Genomic DNA, 14403 nt, shown 5'->3' with positions numbered 1-14403 from the left:
GTAGACTCGTCCTCGCTCGGAGGGCAAGTTGAGGACATTTTTCCGAGAGGTCGAAATCTCGATTAAACCACGAAATCACGAGACTCTGGCTCGGGGCCAAGCACTCGTCGCTTGCCTCGTCGTGATCGAGAGAAAAGGAGTGAGGAAGAAAGACAGAGTTAAGATGGAACGAGGAGCATGCAAGCTACCGAAGTCGTAGGGGAACAAGTTTCTCGGTTGCTTCAGTGTTGCGCTGAATTTGCCTTGGATGGAGAATAGCTGTATAAATACACAGGAAATTTCAAAACTCGTGTTTAAGCTTGGGGAAGCGTTAGATCGTGCAATTCTGAAGAGAAAAGTTCTCAGCCATTTTTTTCTCTGATCAAGCATCGCTGAGATATCGATGAATCAACGGAAAACCAATGCGGTGCGCCGTTACAAAAGTAGGCGGAGCTCCCCCACCGCTGCGCTCGTTCTTACGTCCCTTCCGATTGGTTATTTTTCTTCGACCACTACCTCGGTAACGGTGCATCGGACAAAAAAATGGCTAAGGACTTTTCTGTTCGGAATTTCTCGAACTATAAATCCCCCCAATTCCCAGACACGAATTCTGACTCGATCTGCCAATTTATAAATAGTATTAGCCTACGCAGATGAGGCAAAGGCCTAGGAAGCCGAAGGACCTCTGAAACACGTCCTCTCGTCTCGAAAGTCTGCGAATTGTTCTCAGGGGTGGGAGTCTACATTTCGAGGGTCGAGGAGGGCTCGGTTGCGGAGAGAGCTGGACTGAGGCCAGGTGACACCATCTTGGAAGTTAACGGGACGCCCTTTCGCGCTGTGACCCACGAGGAAGCCCTCAAAGTAAGTGGATCCTCCTTACTCCTTTCTTATCAGCACTATTTTCAAGTCGTTCCTGGCCTTATCAACTCTTACGTGTCCAAGAATATTGACAAGCCAACCATATCAAAGCCTTTTTGCATCTTTGACTTTGTTCTTATAATTAAGGACGCTCTCCCGATACAATTACCTCCAATACTTTTTTCCATTGAATTATACCAGGCAATTTGACGAAAATTGTTGAAAGTGCGACAGTTTTTTTGAGCTTTACAAATTACAATTTTCAGGAACATTGATCATAGAAAAATTCAAACAAATATTTAAACAATTATTCTCAACAAATTATACTTGGAATATTCAATTCTGTCTTGTGAACAATGAAATTTTTTGGCCTGTACCAGGCGAGATTTTTTCTCTCCTTGCAGAAATTCTCTAACTCTCGAAATTCGATAAATAATTTTAAAACCACCATTTATTTTAAAGCAATATTTGAGAACACGTTCGAACGTGACTCCATCGAACGAAAAAAATTTTCATCGTGTTTCCATAAAAAAAATCCGTCTCAAAATGGCATAATCATCTGTCCAATCATCCATTGTTTAAATAATTTTTTCACGAGGTTCGCAAATCATAGTGCGGAATTGTTAAAAATTCGGAATTTTTGTGAAGGATTTAATTAAATTATGAACCATCAAAATATCGTTGAACTGAATATGCTGGTTACGATTCACGACGGAAACGAGCTCAAAGGAACCCGTCAATGCGAATAACGAGGGCTCGGACCAAAAGCCTGGAAGCTGGAAAAATGCCCTCGCAGTAGAAATTTATAGGCTCGTCAATGTCAATGACAAGGGCTCGTGACGCGAGCTTGTTGGTAAATTGCCTGTGCACTTTCCTCTTTAAAAACCGAAATAAATGTTGCTTAAATGAGAAAAATTCGTGCAAAATACTGATGGAAAATATCGAAAAAGATAGCAGATGTTTTCATAAACGAGAGTATTTTTTATGGCATCACAGAGAGTAATCGAAAAACGATATGCAGGTCGAATCAATATTTTCTCTCTGGTCTCGCTCTGCTGTGGTCGTTCACTCTCGGTCTGACCACACAGCATCCTTTTCCACTCAAGTAAAAGCTCGTTGCGATGAAACGGAGCGTGATAGATCTAACGAACGAGAGAAGATGGACGGAAGGAGATGGGAAGTGAGTGAGTGAGTGAGGAAGGAATAAGAAAAAAGATGTAAAAAGAGATTGACCCTGCGACATATCGAATCTTCACGCGAGAGGGAGAGCAAGAGCATATTTTCCCTTTCTCTCTTACGTGGATATTTGTGGAGTTGGGACACTTTGAAAGCGTTCCAAAATGAGGCCATATCGATCGATCGAATATACACCGAGAGCGAGAGAGCGTGAGAGGCAAATAAAAAGAGACAGAAGGGTAATATAAACTGTATGGAAATTGTCGTGTAACTGAGGCACCGGGTGGCTTTCCCGTCTGACCATAACGCCCTCTTTCTACTCCCTCATCCTCGTCATCCTCCCATTTATTACGTACAGACTATGCGTCACTGTTCTATAAACCTTTACGCAGTTACTTGCCCACTGCGAACCCCCCAGTTAAAACTTGATTGACAGAACGATGTACAAAGATAGTTTTACACGGTACACAGGGTGTCCGATTGTCATTTTTTCATCAGAATTCTGCTGGGGAGTCATTGACTCCACTTCGAAGAATCACTCGCGTCTTTGATCGTCCGTACCGTGAAAACGGTTAGGAATTCGAGAAATTGTCAAGGGATCAATTTTTTAGAGCATCAAATTTTCTACAAAAAAGCTCTAGACAGAATTTTTCTATCTTCAATACTTACGGCTTGAAAGCCTGCCAAAAAAGTAGCTTGAACGTTCAGCCTCCTACGGACCCTTCGAAACCAGAAGTTTCTTCCCTCAGCTCTTAAGACTGAAGTATTGGAAAATTATGTTTCGAGGCTACACAAAATCGTAAACTACAGGAAATTGGTTTAACAGTAAAATGAAAAAAAAATTCCGAAAATTCATCGTGTTGATTCCCATTTCAAGCTCACTTTCGTGTCTTGTTTTTTTTTTTTTTTTTTTTTTTTTTTTTTTTTTTTTTTTTCGTGAGACTCTTCATGAGTCATTTCCAACACCCTCCATTTTTATCACGTGAAGGCATTAGCGTTTCAGGATTCGGGGAATTTTTTTTTTTTTTTTTCATTGTGTACATTCGAAGGATTTATTGAGATACGTGAGGCTATTTTATTCTTCCGCATTCGTTCGAAACTATTCAATATTTAATACAGGCCGTGTGTGTATGCCCGAGTCGAGGTCGAGTAGAGCAGAGTGACGACTTGCATTCGATATAAATTCACCTTATTTCTCGTACATGTTTTCCGTCCGGTTAGTAGAAGTGGCAGAAACATTATTTATACTTTTACAGCCCTTTCTCTCTTTCCACTTTTTCATTTACTCTTTCTTTATTAATTATTTATCAGGGGATCTTAAAAACATTGGCTCTGCCGCGAAAAGGCTCAAACGTGCCTGGAGGACTTGCACGATTGAATTTCAATTACCTACGTGACCTCTACCACCAAAGCAAATAAATTCAGGTGATATTTCCTGGCTCCAGGAAAACATGACCTTCTGTTTCTTTAAAACCACTCGTTATTTCCTCCAAGAACGGACAGTCGTGGCTGAGCTCTTTTTCTAATGATTCACTGCAGTCCCAGATCACCCACGTGTCCATTTTATCGATGACAATTATTTGGCCGTCCTTTCGACACATTCTGAATGATTTATAGAAATTTATTACTGTTTTTTTACAATTTTCTATCACTGACAATGAAACTTGCACAATCTTCAAGCACACTGAGAAAAAAATCGTTGTAACAACTAAATGTCTTTATAGTTGATATTTTTGTTGCTTTACCTAACATCCGCTTGCGATAAATAAGAAATAGTTCATTTATTCGAATCACTAAATTTTTGTTCATGTGAATTAACTAAATCTTTTTTTCGAAGAACTCGAAACATTCGTTTGAATATCAAGTACTGAAGTATCTAAACGGTTTTATTGAGAATGATAAATATTTTGTAAACCGTATCAAAAACAGATAATTTTGATGGTCGGATTTTTTCTTCGTGTATAACTTTACTAAATTTTATCGATGACGGACCAAACCAATTGTCTATACGAGTGTCTACATCGAAAGAAAAGTTTAGTATATTTTATATAATTTTGTTGATTCAGCTGAAGGTTTTCTTACCACAACACAATCTACGGAGATTCGCAATATACAATTATTTTCGTAGCAACAAAATATGACGTTAGAGTAACCCAAATATCGTCACATAACCCTCAATTTCGTCAATCCAATTGGCTATCTATTTGAATAATTATCTAAATATTTTGTGAAATTTAGTAAATATTTTATCGTGCGTATGGGACTAAATATTTCAGTTAAATTGATCATTTTTTTCATTTATTTCCATTTTTGCGCCAATAATTCCTTGGCAATTCTGCGTCGAGTCTACAATTTTTTTTTTAAATAAATTTTTAATGATTGAGTCGTTCTTCAATCGTCAATGATTATCAACGATTATTTTCAAATATTTTACAATTTTTTTTTGTAATCAACGCCAATGGGTTTTTCTACGACTACGAAATCGACGTAAAAATATTTTCTGTTTCCGTGCGAATGATCAACGAAATGGCAACGTAAAAAGTTGGTCACTTGAATAAAACTTTTGAAATGGATGGAGCTCCGGGGCTGGAAGATTTTGAAGGTGAGAGGAAGGTTGTTTCCAAGCAAAAGGTCCCATGTTAAGGGGTTGAAAAAAGAGGGATTGCAAGAAAAGAATAAGCTCGACGAGCATTCTCTCGGATTTAAACGACAAGTTGATGGGTATCCGTGCAACATCCCTCTCCAGGCTAATGCTGCGAGTGCCACCAGACTTCCCCCGAAGAGTCTTCTCGTGAGACAAAAGACTCTCTGACACGACAATGGACAATCAGCGATAGATATCGTGAGGGATGTTCGGAGGAGGGGAGTTAAAAGAATGGGAGAAAACAGGCAAAAAAGATGGCAAAAAGTTTTTTTCCCTCGGCAGTTTAGTCATGCCTTAAATAACCTCGAACGTTCGAGAAAACCGGAGGAATTTGATTGGAAAACTTCGATGGAATTTCCCGTTTTTATCGTCGAGAGAATATGAAAATTAACGACCTCAAAAGCTGTACAATGGGAGGCTTTTTTATGGAGAGATTTATGAAAAAATCGAAAAATCAATCTGAGATTGTCCGAGGCGAATTTCAATGGTCCACCCATGGTCCCATTTTAGCTGGCAGTAAAATTTTTAAGTCTTGACCGAAAAGGAGTCTCGTCGGATGGACTTTCGACTCGTCTACCACGAAAAAGAGGAAATTGAACAATTGAAACCTCGAAAGTTCCAAAATAAAGGACCTCGAATACGACAGGAAAATTGGGTTACGAAAATCGTGAAATGGGCAAAGAAAAACTGAAAATCTTTTCGAGAAGAATTCGCTCGTTCCCAGCACGACTAGCGTACACTGACTAATGGCAAAATCGAGCCTTTTTCCATATCTCGCGGCTTAATGTTCGCTCGCCTCTTCCTCCTTTCTCCTTTCAACTCGGCACAACCGATCGATCATTCGAGATGGGTCACGTGGCATCACGTGTTTCCTTGTTTTCAGTGACATTGAGGAGGTTATCGGAACCGATCAAAAATGAGCTTTTTTCGACCCTGAAGCTCAAAGCGAGCTTGAGAGGTCATTAAAAATTCGTTTTTTTAATATTTCGAGTCAGTTTCACTGTCGAAACTGATGTCCAGATTTTTCCAAGGGTTCGCGAGGAGAAATAACGACTGAAAAGGTGCTTGAGAAACGTTTCCACTGACTTGAGTCAAACCGAAGGCAGTCCGGGGGTCACTGATCTTCGAACAATCAATTTTTCCATTTACTGCCAGCCTCCACAGGGTTTTCGAGGTGAAGGGACCCTCGAATCACGTTAAGGGAGGAAACGATGACTTCTGCAGTGTTATAAGATTTCGTTGACGTTGCTTTGCACATGGTTACTAAAAAAAGGGTCTAAAAGAGGTGAAAGAAATCAGGAGACTACACGAGACGTTTGAACAACCCTTGAATATTAAATTTGCCGAGTTTCTCGATCCTGGCCACAGTTTTTTGCCCTCACTCCTTCCCTTTTCTATCCTCTCTCCACCCCCTATTTTCCTGCTTTTTTCACGTACATTCACGATATCTGGGATCGATCGAGTTTCCCTTCCCACTTCCCTTTCCTCTTCTCAGCCATCACGAAAAATGCAGAGGACACCAAACCTCTGGATTCGACTCGATGTCGCTGGTTTTTTCTGGACCCTGTCACATCGAAGCACGAAAAACTTGTGCCAAATCTCGTCCTGGCTGGTTCGAACTCTTCCTTCGAAAATGAAAAACTTTTCTGGTGATTTTTCCAATTGAAAATCCCTTTTGCCTTAAATTGTATAATCTCCTCTATGTATTTATACCCAAAAATCAAATTAATTTTACAAGCTTTTTCCTACACTGTGACCCGTGGAAACGCGACCTGAAAACGAGGACTACGAACGAGCGTGACTTCTCAGTCGAAAAGTCTCGTATAAAAATAAATTCGCTTGCACTTGTCAAGGGAAATCACTCTCAGCTGATGCTCCAATAATATGCAGCCAGCAATTTCTGCCCTTTCCACTTCCTACTCTAATTATTCACTCTTGACTAATCTATCTTTAATGGCTTTCTAAAAGCAGCATTTCTGTTTCCTCCATTCCAGCCTCAAACTTCTCTGTCTCCATTTATCTCTTTCTTTCTCATTCTGTTTTATCCGGTGGCCCACATACCCAAGTTTTATTTGAATAAGACATCCGCGTTTTCGTCTCGTATTTATAGCCGGCAAAAAATATGATTTTCTCTACTCCCACTAAAATGGAATGGAACAAAGTGTTTTTAAAGTCAGCCGCCCCGAGACTCTCAACTGCAGTTCACAGTGAAAATTCTCGAGTTTATTAAACCCTGAGAGCACCAAAACGCCGCTGTTTCATTGGGCGACGCTCCGTTTCCTGGCAAACTGCCACTCGTCGCTACGCGAGGACAATTCTTTTGGGGATTTGATCCCAAAGTCTTTAGAATTGGACAAATCTTCGATAAAAAATAATGACGACTAATTCTATCGAATGATTAAATGGTCCTTTGGCCAAAGATATTTCGAGAGCGACCATCGATGCAACGAGGATCCACTTTTTGGTGATTGATCGTTCGCATGTTTTTGAATGCTGAAAAATATTCATTCCGTTCCAGAGAACTGTCACTCGGATGCTTCAGGTATTACTGGGACGTCTATTTATGCGAGAACCGGGCAAAGAATAATACTCTGCAACGAAGTTGTTGAGTCCGTGTTTTTTCGGTCTAATTTTTTTCACGACTGCGTCTCGTGCATACTCTGCTTAAATCTGCTGTAGCAAAAGAAAGCGAGAGAGAGAGAGAGAGAGTTGTGGCGCCAGGTTTCCCGGAGCCGTTCTCTGAAACTACCCCTTCGAAATCTCTCTTCCACCCTCGACATCATTTATTTTTCTTTTTATACACTTTTGCTTCCCATCCTCCTGGTGTCTCCGTCTCGTGTGCTTTCTCGGAGCATAATAGATACGAGGAGGATGGGAGGCTGGTCCACAGGGAAGGATGAGAGGAGAACAGTTCGCCGCCATGTTCGAAGAGATCGATCTGAAATTGCCTCGGCGAAGAAGAAGAAGCAGGAGGAGAAAAAAGGAGGAAAGAATTATTTGCTACTGTGGAGGAGTTAAAAAGAAAATCCACTGTTTGCAGAACGGGGGAATAAGACAGTTCATTTATTCCATCGCGATAAACGTTTTCCTCGAGCTTTGCTTTTCGTTCTACTCCCTTAATACTTTCCGTACATGGATCATCCGAGTGGTATGTAGTGAAGCAAACACTAATTCCTTTTATGGGGAATCCCTTATGATTTTATATTTCCTACGGATAACGCAAAAGTAGGATGAAATTCCGTTGATATGAGGGGACCGGAAGTGAAGGGGCGACGAAGGAGGAAGTTCAAGAGAAAGAGGAAAGAAAAAGTGGGAGAGCTCGTGTGACGTTGCTGTAACGATCGTTACGGGTTATTTGCGCTATAACAGTGAAGAGCACGCGACTATGCGTGCTAACGAACCCACGGAGTTGGCTATCTCGAAAGTCGACCTCGTCGCATGGGGGATGAATAGATGATGAAATTCTGAAGAGAAAAGTTCTTTACGATTTTTGTCTACGAGCAAGCGTTCGTGAGATATCAACCGATTAGTGAGTCAGCCAACAGGAAGCGTCGCCGCGTCCGAGGGTAGAGTGGGGAGGGCGCGCTGATTGGTAATTCACAAATCAGCTTGCAGCTCAGCAACGGTGGGTCGTAGAGAAAAATGGCTGAGGAATTTTCTCCTCGAAAGTTCGTTCTCTCAACAACTGCCACGGTTTAAGGCCTCTTCTGGAAAGTCCTGTATCGCAAACTCGAATTTGCAAGCGTTCAGGCGACAAAGAGAGGGTGGTCAAGCTTCAGAGCTTCACAGACACTGTGCAGTAACCGGCGTTGGCTGGCTTGTTCCCTCGACGCGGACAATATGGTAGGAGATCATCTCCAGGGACGGAGGGACGACTCGGAGTGAGTTTCCTCCCGGCAGCCCTAGGATTGAACGACGTAATAGCTCAGCTCGTCATCGCGACTGTACCGGCCTAAATCCTCGTATCCTTATCGTACCAAAAGACCAAAGTACCCTGAACAAATTGCTCACATCGCCCATACAAAGTACTGCTTTCCTCCAGCTCCAAGGACGAGGCGGAGGCAGAGGAGCATGATTTTGCAAGTGCAGAAAATTGATGAAAGGGAAAGCAACGACGCGTCGAGATTGCATATCCTCTATCGAATAACCCGGAGCCAGCCTTTTGTCAGCTCCAACAAACTCCCGAACCTCCTCACCCCCCCGCGCTGCCTTCAGGCTTCCGAGGACATCGCAGCAAGAGGGGCGAACAGACGCGAGAGTCCCGAGGACGCGGTGTGAACCCTCAGGGATCGAAGGAGGGCGCTAGGCAAGCGGAGGATCGGGGAGAGGCGCACCAGGAGGGAGAAATGTATAGTTGGGTCAAGGATAGGCAGGATGTGACGTCACGGGCAGCCTCGAAGATCGATATCCCAACCGACACTCTCCTCCCATTATACGTCAAATGTATCTGCTTCTCTCTCCAAGTACCGCTTGCCATTTTCTTTGAATTAAGCTTTCTCTCGTTCTCTATTGCTAACGCCTTTCCCAATTACACTAATTAGACCAATTTCCATGGAAAAAGTAACCTTTGGAAACATTTTGGAATTTTGAACTAACGCTGCTGAGCCTCGAGGCGAGTCGGATCCTTTCCAAGGGTTCACGGTACATGCTGACCTTTTGGCGAATAATTTTCTTCCATCGGCATTTCGGATCTTTACAAACGGTCAAAAATCCCAAAATTCTTCCAAATTTTCAACTATTTATTCCCAAAAACTTGTATTTATTTTCGTTTTTCTTCCAAAATCGTAAGAATCTATGGAAATTTAGGTCGAAAAATACGTTCTGCGATGAAAATCTCTACGATTTTCCGTACCGTTGCTCGAAATGATTTTCTCGAAAACTTTTTCACCGAGCTTAAGATTCGGATGATGAGTTTCTCGAGTACCGCATTCCAAAAGTTCGGAGATTTTCCGAAGCAAGAATCAATTCCCAAAAGCATTCGAAACATCAACGCGGCTTCATTTTTTTGAAACGGAAAGAAAAAACCAGGATTCGGGTGCGGATTTTTTTATTTGCTGACAATGAAAAAAATTTTATTACCCAATGTCAATGGGACTGTGACGTCACAGTCTGTCGATTTTTTCGAATTCTCATAAACCGAATAATTCCCATTTGTCATGACCTCGACGAAGGTCATTTGAAGGTGAACGCATAATTGGACCTGGTCCCATGAATTTACTTGAGAAATTCACGATCTGTTGGGTCTCGTTCGAAGGACATTTTTTCTCAGGAAATTTCGCAAATCACTCTGAATTACCCACTCGCGATGCTCTTGTTCACGTGGAAATATATTTATAGCTGTATTCGTCCACAGCTCGTATTACCTTAATAGACATCCCATCAGTTCCGAGATTATACGACACGTCGCCTGGATAACTCAGCAGAGAATAATGAACGTATGTGATGCACAAAGTACCCGAGTACCTTGCTTACGAGTGTACTCGACTGTGGATGAAATAAAAATGGCTGAAATGAAATAAAATTATGATTTAAATGCCTCAGGAAAAAACGCCACTTTGAGGATAAATTTGCCCAGTATTTTTGCCTCACGTTTTTGTTTTGAAATGTAAAAAAATCGTTTCACTTTGATTTTCTCATATCTTCGAATTTTCAAGGCCTTCCGACTAATTTTAATGCTTTCGGACTAATAGGAATCGGCCTTGAGATTGCTGAGGGATGAAATTGTAATATTCAATTAAAATTCAGCTTGCGGGACCCGCGGGAAAAATTTGAGCGAATCGGCTCACCGCCGGTGACTTTTAAGTCGGTCAGAGATGGAACTATAATAATCGGATTAGAAATGAATTTCTTGCCGCATTTAATGCCTCCGGGAATCCCAGGATTGAATTTTCCAGGAAAAGGTCATTGGGAACGTCCTTACTTACTACTTCGTTCAATCGAAAGCGAAAAATGAATTTCTTGAAAACGTTTCAATCCGCGTGGGGCAGCATGCGCACGGAAAAATTTCGTACTGAAAATATTAATGAAAAATGAAAAATTTCTCGAGTGTCGGAACTTCCGAATTAAATTATTTGCACCGTCGGCACTAAAAACCACCGAAAATAATCGTCGGCTGGAAATATTATGAAAAAAAATACAGCGACGACTTTAATAAACCCTAAAGCATAGAATCATTGTCTCAAAATGAAAACCTGAGAATGAGTTTTTGACAGAAAGGTGAGAAATAATTTCAATTAATTCAACGTCCACCCTGAACATTTTGCCATCGTAACGAGTGAAAATCGACTGACCCGAGCTTTCAAAACAGTCTTTCACGTCTCTCCGACGTGCCCAATCAAAGCGTTCACATTTTTACAAACCGGAAGTCGCCGAAACGACTCAATAACCGAAGCATCGATAAATATCGTGAGCATTCGATGCGCAAATACGAATAAAATTTGAACGGGAACAGCGATCGAAACGATGCAACAACGACCTACAAATGGAGCCTAAAATACAAAATATAAATGTAAAAAAAAAAAAAAAAAAAAAAAAAAAAATATCATAAAATGAAATAAAATTCTCAAACTAGCTTTTGTACATAGTGGATTATTAAAAATTGACTGAAATGAAATATCTTTAACGAGGTTCTTTCTCAGATGCTCAAAGCCTGTCGTACCCTGAGTATGACAGTGAGGGGTCCAGCGTTGGATCCGCGTTGTCGGGGAGGTCATCCAGTTTGGTCAGGTGCGGGTCGTGAAAAGTCTTGCAGTTGGATGGACCGTCAGGGCAGACCGGCATCGCCACCGCCGCTGAATCCTCGGGATTCGAGTCGTTACGGGCCGAGGACGAGGAAAGTGGAGTTGTGCATCGAGCCTGGTCAATCGCTCGGGCTGATGATTCGAGGGGGTCTGGAATACGGGCTGGGTATCTACGTGACGGGCGTGGACAAGGACAGCGTCGCCGACCGAGCCGGGCTTCTCGTGAGTTGATGCGAATTCGTTAGAGTTATTGAAAAACCAGAGTGAGTTGAATGTCCGAGGAATCTTCATGTGGCAATCGCCCGATTATAAAAATAACGGTTTTTACCGGGTAGTGGAGATGAAGCAGCGCATCTCTCGTTGCGAGATAGCAGATTAATCGCGATCGTGCATCGGGCCCGTCGAGAATTCTAGCCTCGTTGCGTAGCCCCGCGCCTCACTTGAGATACCTTAATTGGTGCTCATACGAGGATATTCGTGCTAATATGGGCGACCGGATTTTCCGGGGGCCCTTGAAACGGCGTTGGACAAATTGCGTTCGCAATCTTGTCGCAGAGCCTTAAAAAGCGTCGAGTTTGTTAGCCCAAACGATATTTTCAATTCGTTTCGATCGAATTTCAAAGTAACTCGAGCCAATCGAGCTCCTCTCGATTTTTAGACTCCATTCTCTTGGCATTGACCCAGTAAGCTTGCCCGATTGGTGAGAGCCGATTTGGCTCCCCCTTCGAAATTCACTGAGCCAATTAAACACGTCGAATGAAACTCAATATTTTATCGACTCTTCATATCTGCTGTGAAGTTTCGAAAGGAGAATCTTCCAGAGCCAATTCATCAGGGAATTCAAAAGTTTTTTGGACCCGCGCCCAAACCTCTCGATTTACCGACGAGTACAAAAAACACTAAACGTTCCACCTCAATGCCAATTCTCCTGCGGACCTTTCTGTCTGTTAATCATCCTTTGATAATCCGAAATCTCGATCACTCGAGTGGTCCATATTGACATCGATTCATTTTCGAGCCACTGGAGAGCTCAATTTTTGTCACTTTTTTCATTCTATTTCGGTTTCAATGTCTCAACTTTTTATTTGTACAATTTTCGTCTCCATGCAACTGTTTTTTAACCAAATGATTTTTACGATCATAAGGATTTTGTGAAATAGAATGTAGCTGAGAAATTAAACATTATTTTCGGTTGAAAGTTGCCATACAAACATTTTATATGATTTTTTTAAAATAGAGAATTTTATGGCCTTTTTTTCGCGTGAAAACGTAGAGATTCGAATGAATATTCCGGTGCAACGCGTGACGATGCTCTGTGCAAAGTTTCATCAGAATTGGTCGTTCGGTTTTCGAGATCTGCTCGTTGGTATGTTCGAAAACACCGTTTCACGAAAAACCGATTGAGAGGTTCAAGAGCTTTTGGGATTGGCACGATTCCAAAGGAAGAGATGCAAACGAATTCGGGAAAACTTTGTGGATGACGAAAAAAAGGAGAAATTTACGGAATTAAATGATCGAAAACTCGATTTTAATGGCTTCCATAAATTTACGAAAGGGCTTCGAATGGAAAAAAAAGTACTCGAAAGAGTTCCTAGCTTCGAAAATAAAACTTGAGGGGTCCATATTCGCACCAATTTCATGTCTACAGGAAAGACCGAGGCAAAACGGAGTACCTAAGGAAATATTGCACTCTGGAAAAATAAAACTAAAAAAAAAAATTCTCGGGAGTCAATTGCGTGCTCCTCAAAAATTGCTGAATTTTTTGTTTCACTGCACCTTGACTGCTCCCTTTAAAAAGCAGCAGTTGAAAAAAAAAATAAGAATTGCTTCAAATTTTTTCATTTTCTTCCTTTTTGAAGCTTTTGTTCACAATTTTGAGTGAATTCCTTTTTTTTTTTTTTTTTAATTTTTCTGAAAAAATATAGCAAGTTAAAAGAATGGAAAAAAAATACAATTTCCACGTTTTTTTAATTAGCCCGTTTTGCCCCAGTCTCCCAGTCGATAAAATTTAAAAATGGCATCTCGTACGAGCCGCAACAACGAAAAATGTTCAAATAAAAACAGCAACAAATCGCACACAGGTAGGAGATCAGATAATCGAGGTTAATGGCCAAAGCTTCGAGGAAGCCACACATGACGAGGCGGTGCAGATACTAAAGACGAACAAGCGAATGAGTCTCGTGATACGAGACGTTGGCAAAGTGCCTCACTCGTGCACTACAAGTCGTCCTATCGTCGTGCCTGGCGCGAGATACCAGGAGCACGATTCGCAGATGCTGCTCGAGAGCCCTCACAGCAATCACAGACCACCGAGTCCAGCGTAAGAAAAATTTGACCTTACGTCCCATCAAATTTCAGTTTCTACGAAGAAAGCTTGATATTTTTATTCGAAAATCAAAAAATCGATGCCAATAAATAGTGCTGAAGTTTGCAACGCTGAAGTTCAATGAAATCAACGAAAATAAGATTTGTGAAGATTGAAAAGCTAACGATTGAATATTAGGGAGGGAAAAAAAGGAGAATTACAAATGCTTTTTTCGTTTATTTCGTTGCACTGCAACGCTAAAAACTTCAACGATAGTGACAATTATGTAGTTCAAGGTCAAATCGAGCGTCACAGGAAAGAGGCAAATTCATTTTGAGGCAAAAATTTTGAGGAAGAGACAAATCAATTTTGACGCTGGACGCGAGTTAACTCATGACCTCTGACAGTTTTGACAGCTCAGATGAATGCTGACGTTGAGATGTCATGAAAATTGTCTTCATTCGTGTTTTGTACAGCTTCAATATTTGGCCTGTCGTTATTTTTTTACATTTTGCATTGTTTTCATTCTGATACAGTGTCCTGGTGCTTTGTTTGACATTGAGCGACCTTGAAAGGTCATTTTTTCAGATTGACTACACAAACTCATTCCATTGATATCCCAGAAAGTTTTTCCTCAAATTTTCTTGGCCTCCACGGCTCGAATTTCGATTTCGACTTGCACATTAAATCAGAGAAATCCA

At 41.3% G+C, this 14403-nt stretch overlaps 1 protein-coding gene across 9 annotated transcripts in view; it reads left to right on the top strand.

Annotated features, from left to right (window-relative positions):
• LOC122418233 (whirlin) overlaps window positions 1-14403 on the top strand; it is a 71970-nt gene that overhangs the window by 22948 nt on the left and 34619 nt on the right. For 4 of the 9 annotated variants that reach the window (XM_043432344.1, XM_043432350.1, XM_043432351.1 and 1 more), the window contains exons 5-7: window positions 692-840; window positions 11284-11619; window positions 13479-13717. In XM_043432344.1, coding sequence (XP_043288279.1) covers window positions 692-840; window positions 11284-11619; window positions 13479-13717 — 724 coding nt within the window. The remainder of the gene's footprint in view (window positions 1-691; window positions 841-11283; window positions 11620-13478; window positions 13718-14403) is intronic. The other 5 variants (XM_043432349.1, XM_043432347.1, XM_043432348.1 and 2 more) reach the window with 3 other exon arrangements.

Source organism: Venturia canescens, chromosome 11 (assembly GCF_019457755.1).
Source record: "Venturia canescens isolate UGA chromosome 11, ASM1945775v1, whole genome shotgun sequence".
NCBI lineage: Eukaryota > Metazoa > Arthropoda > Insecta > Hymenoptera > Ichneumonidae > Venturia > Venturia canescens.
The sequence above is the reverse complement of the archived record's forward strand: the minus strand, read 5'-3'. Positions and strand labels throughout refer to the sequence as shown.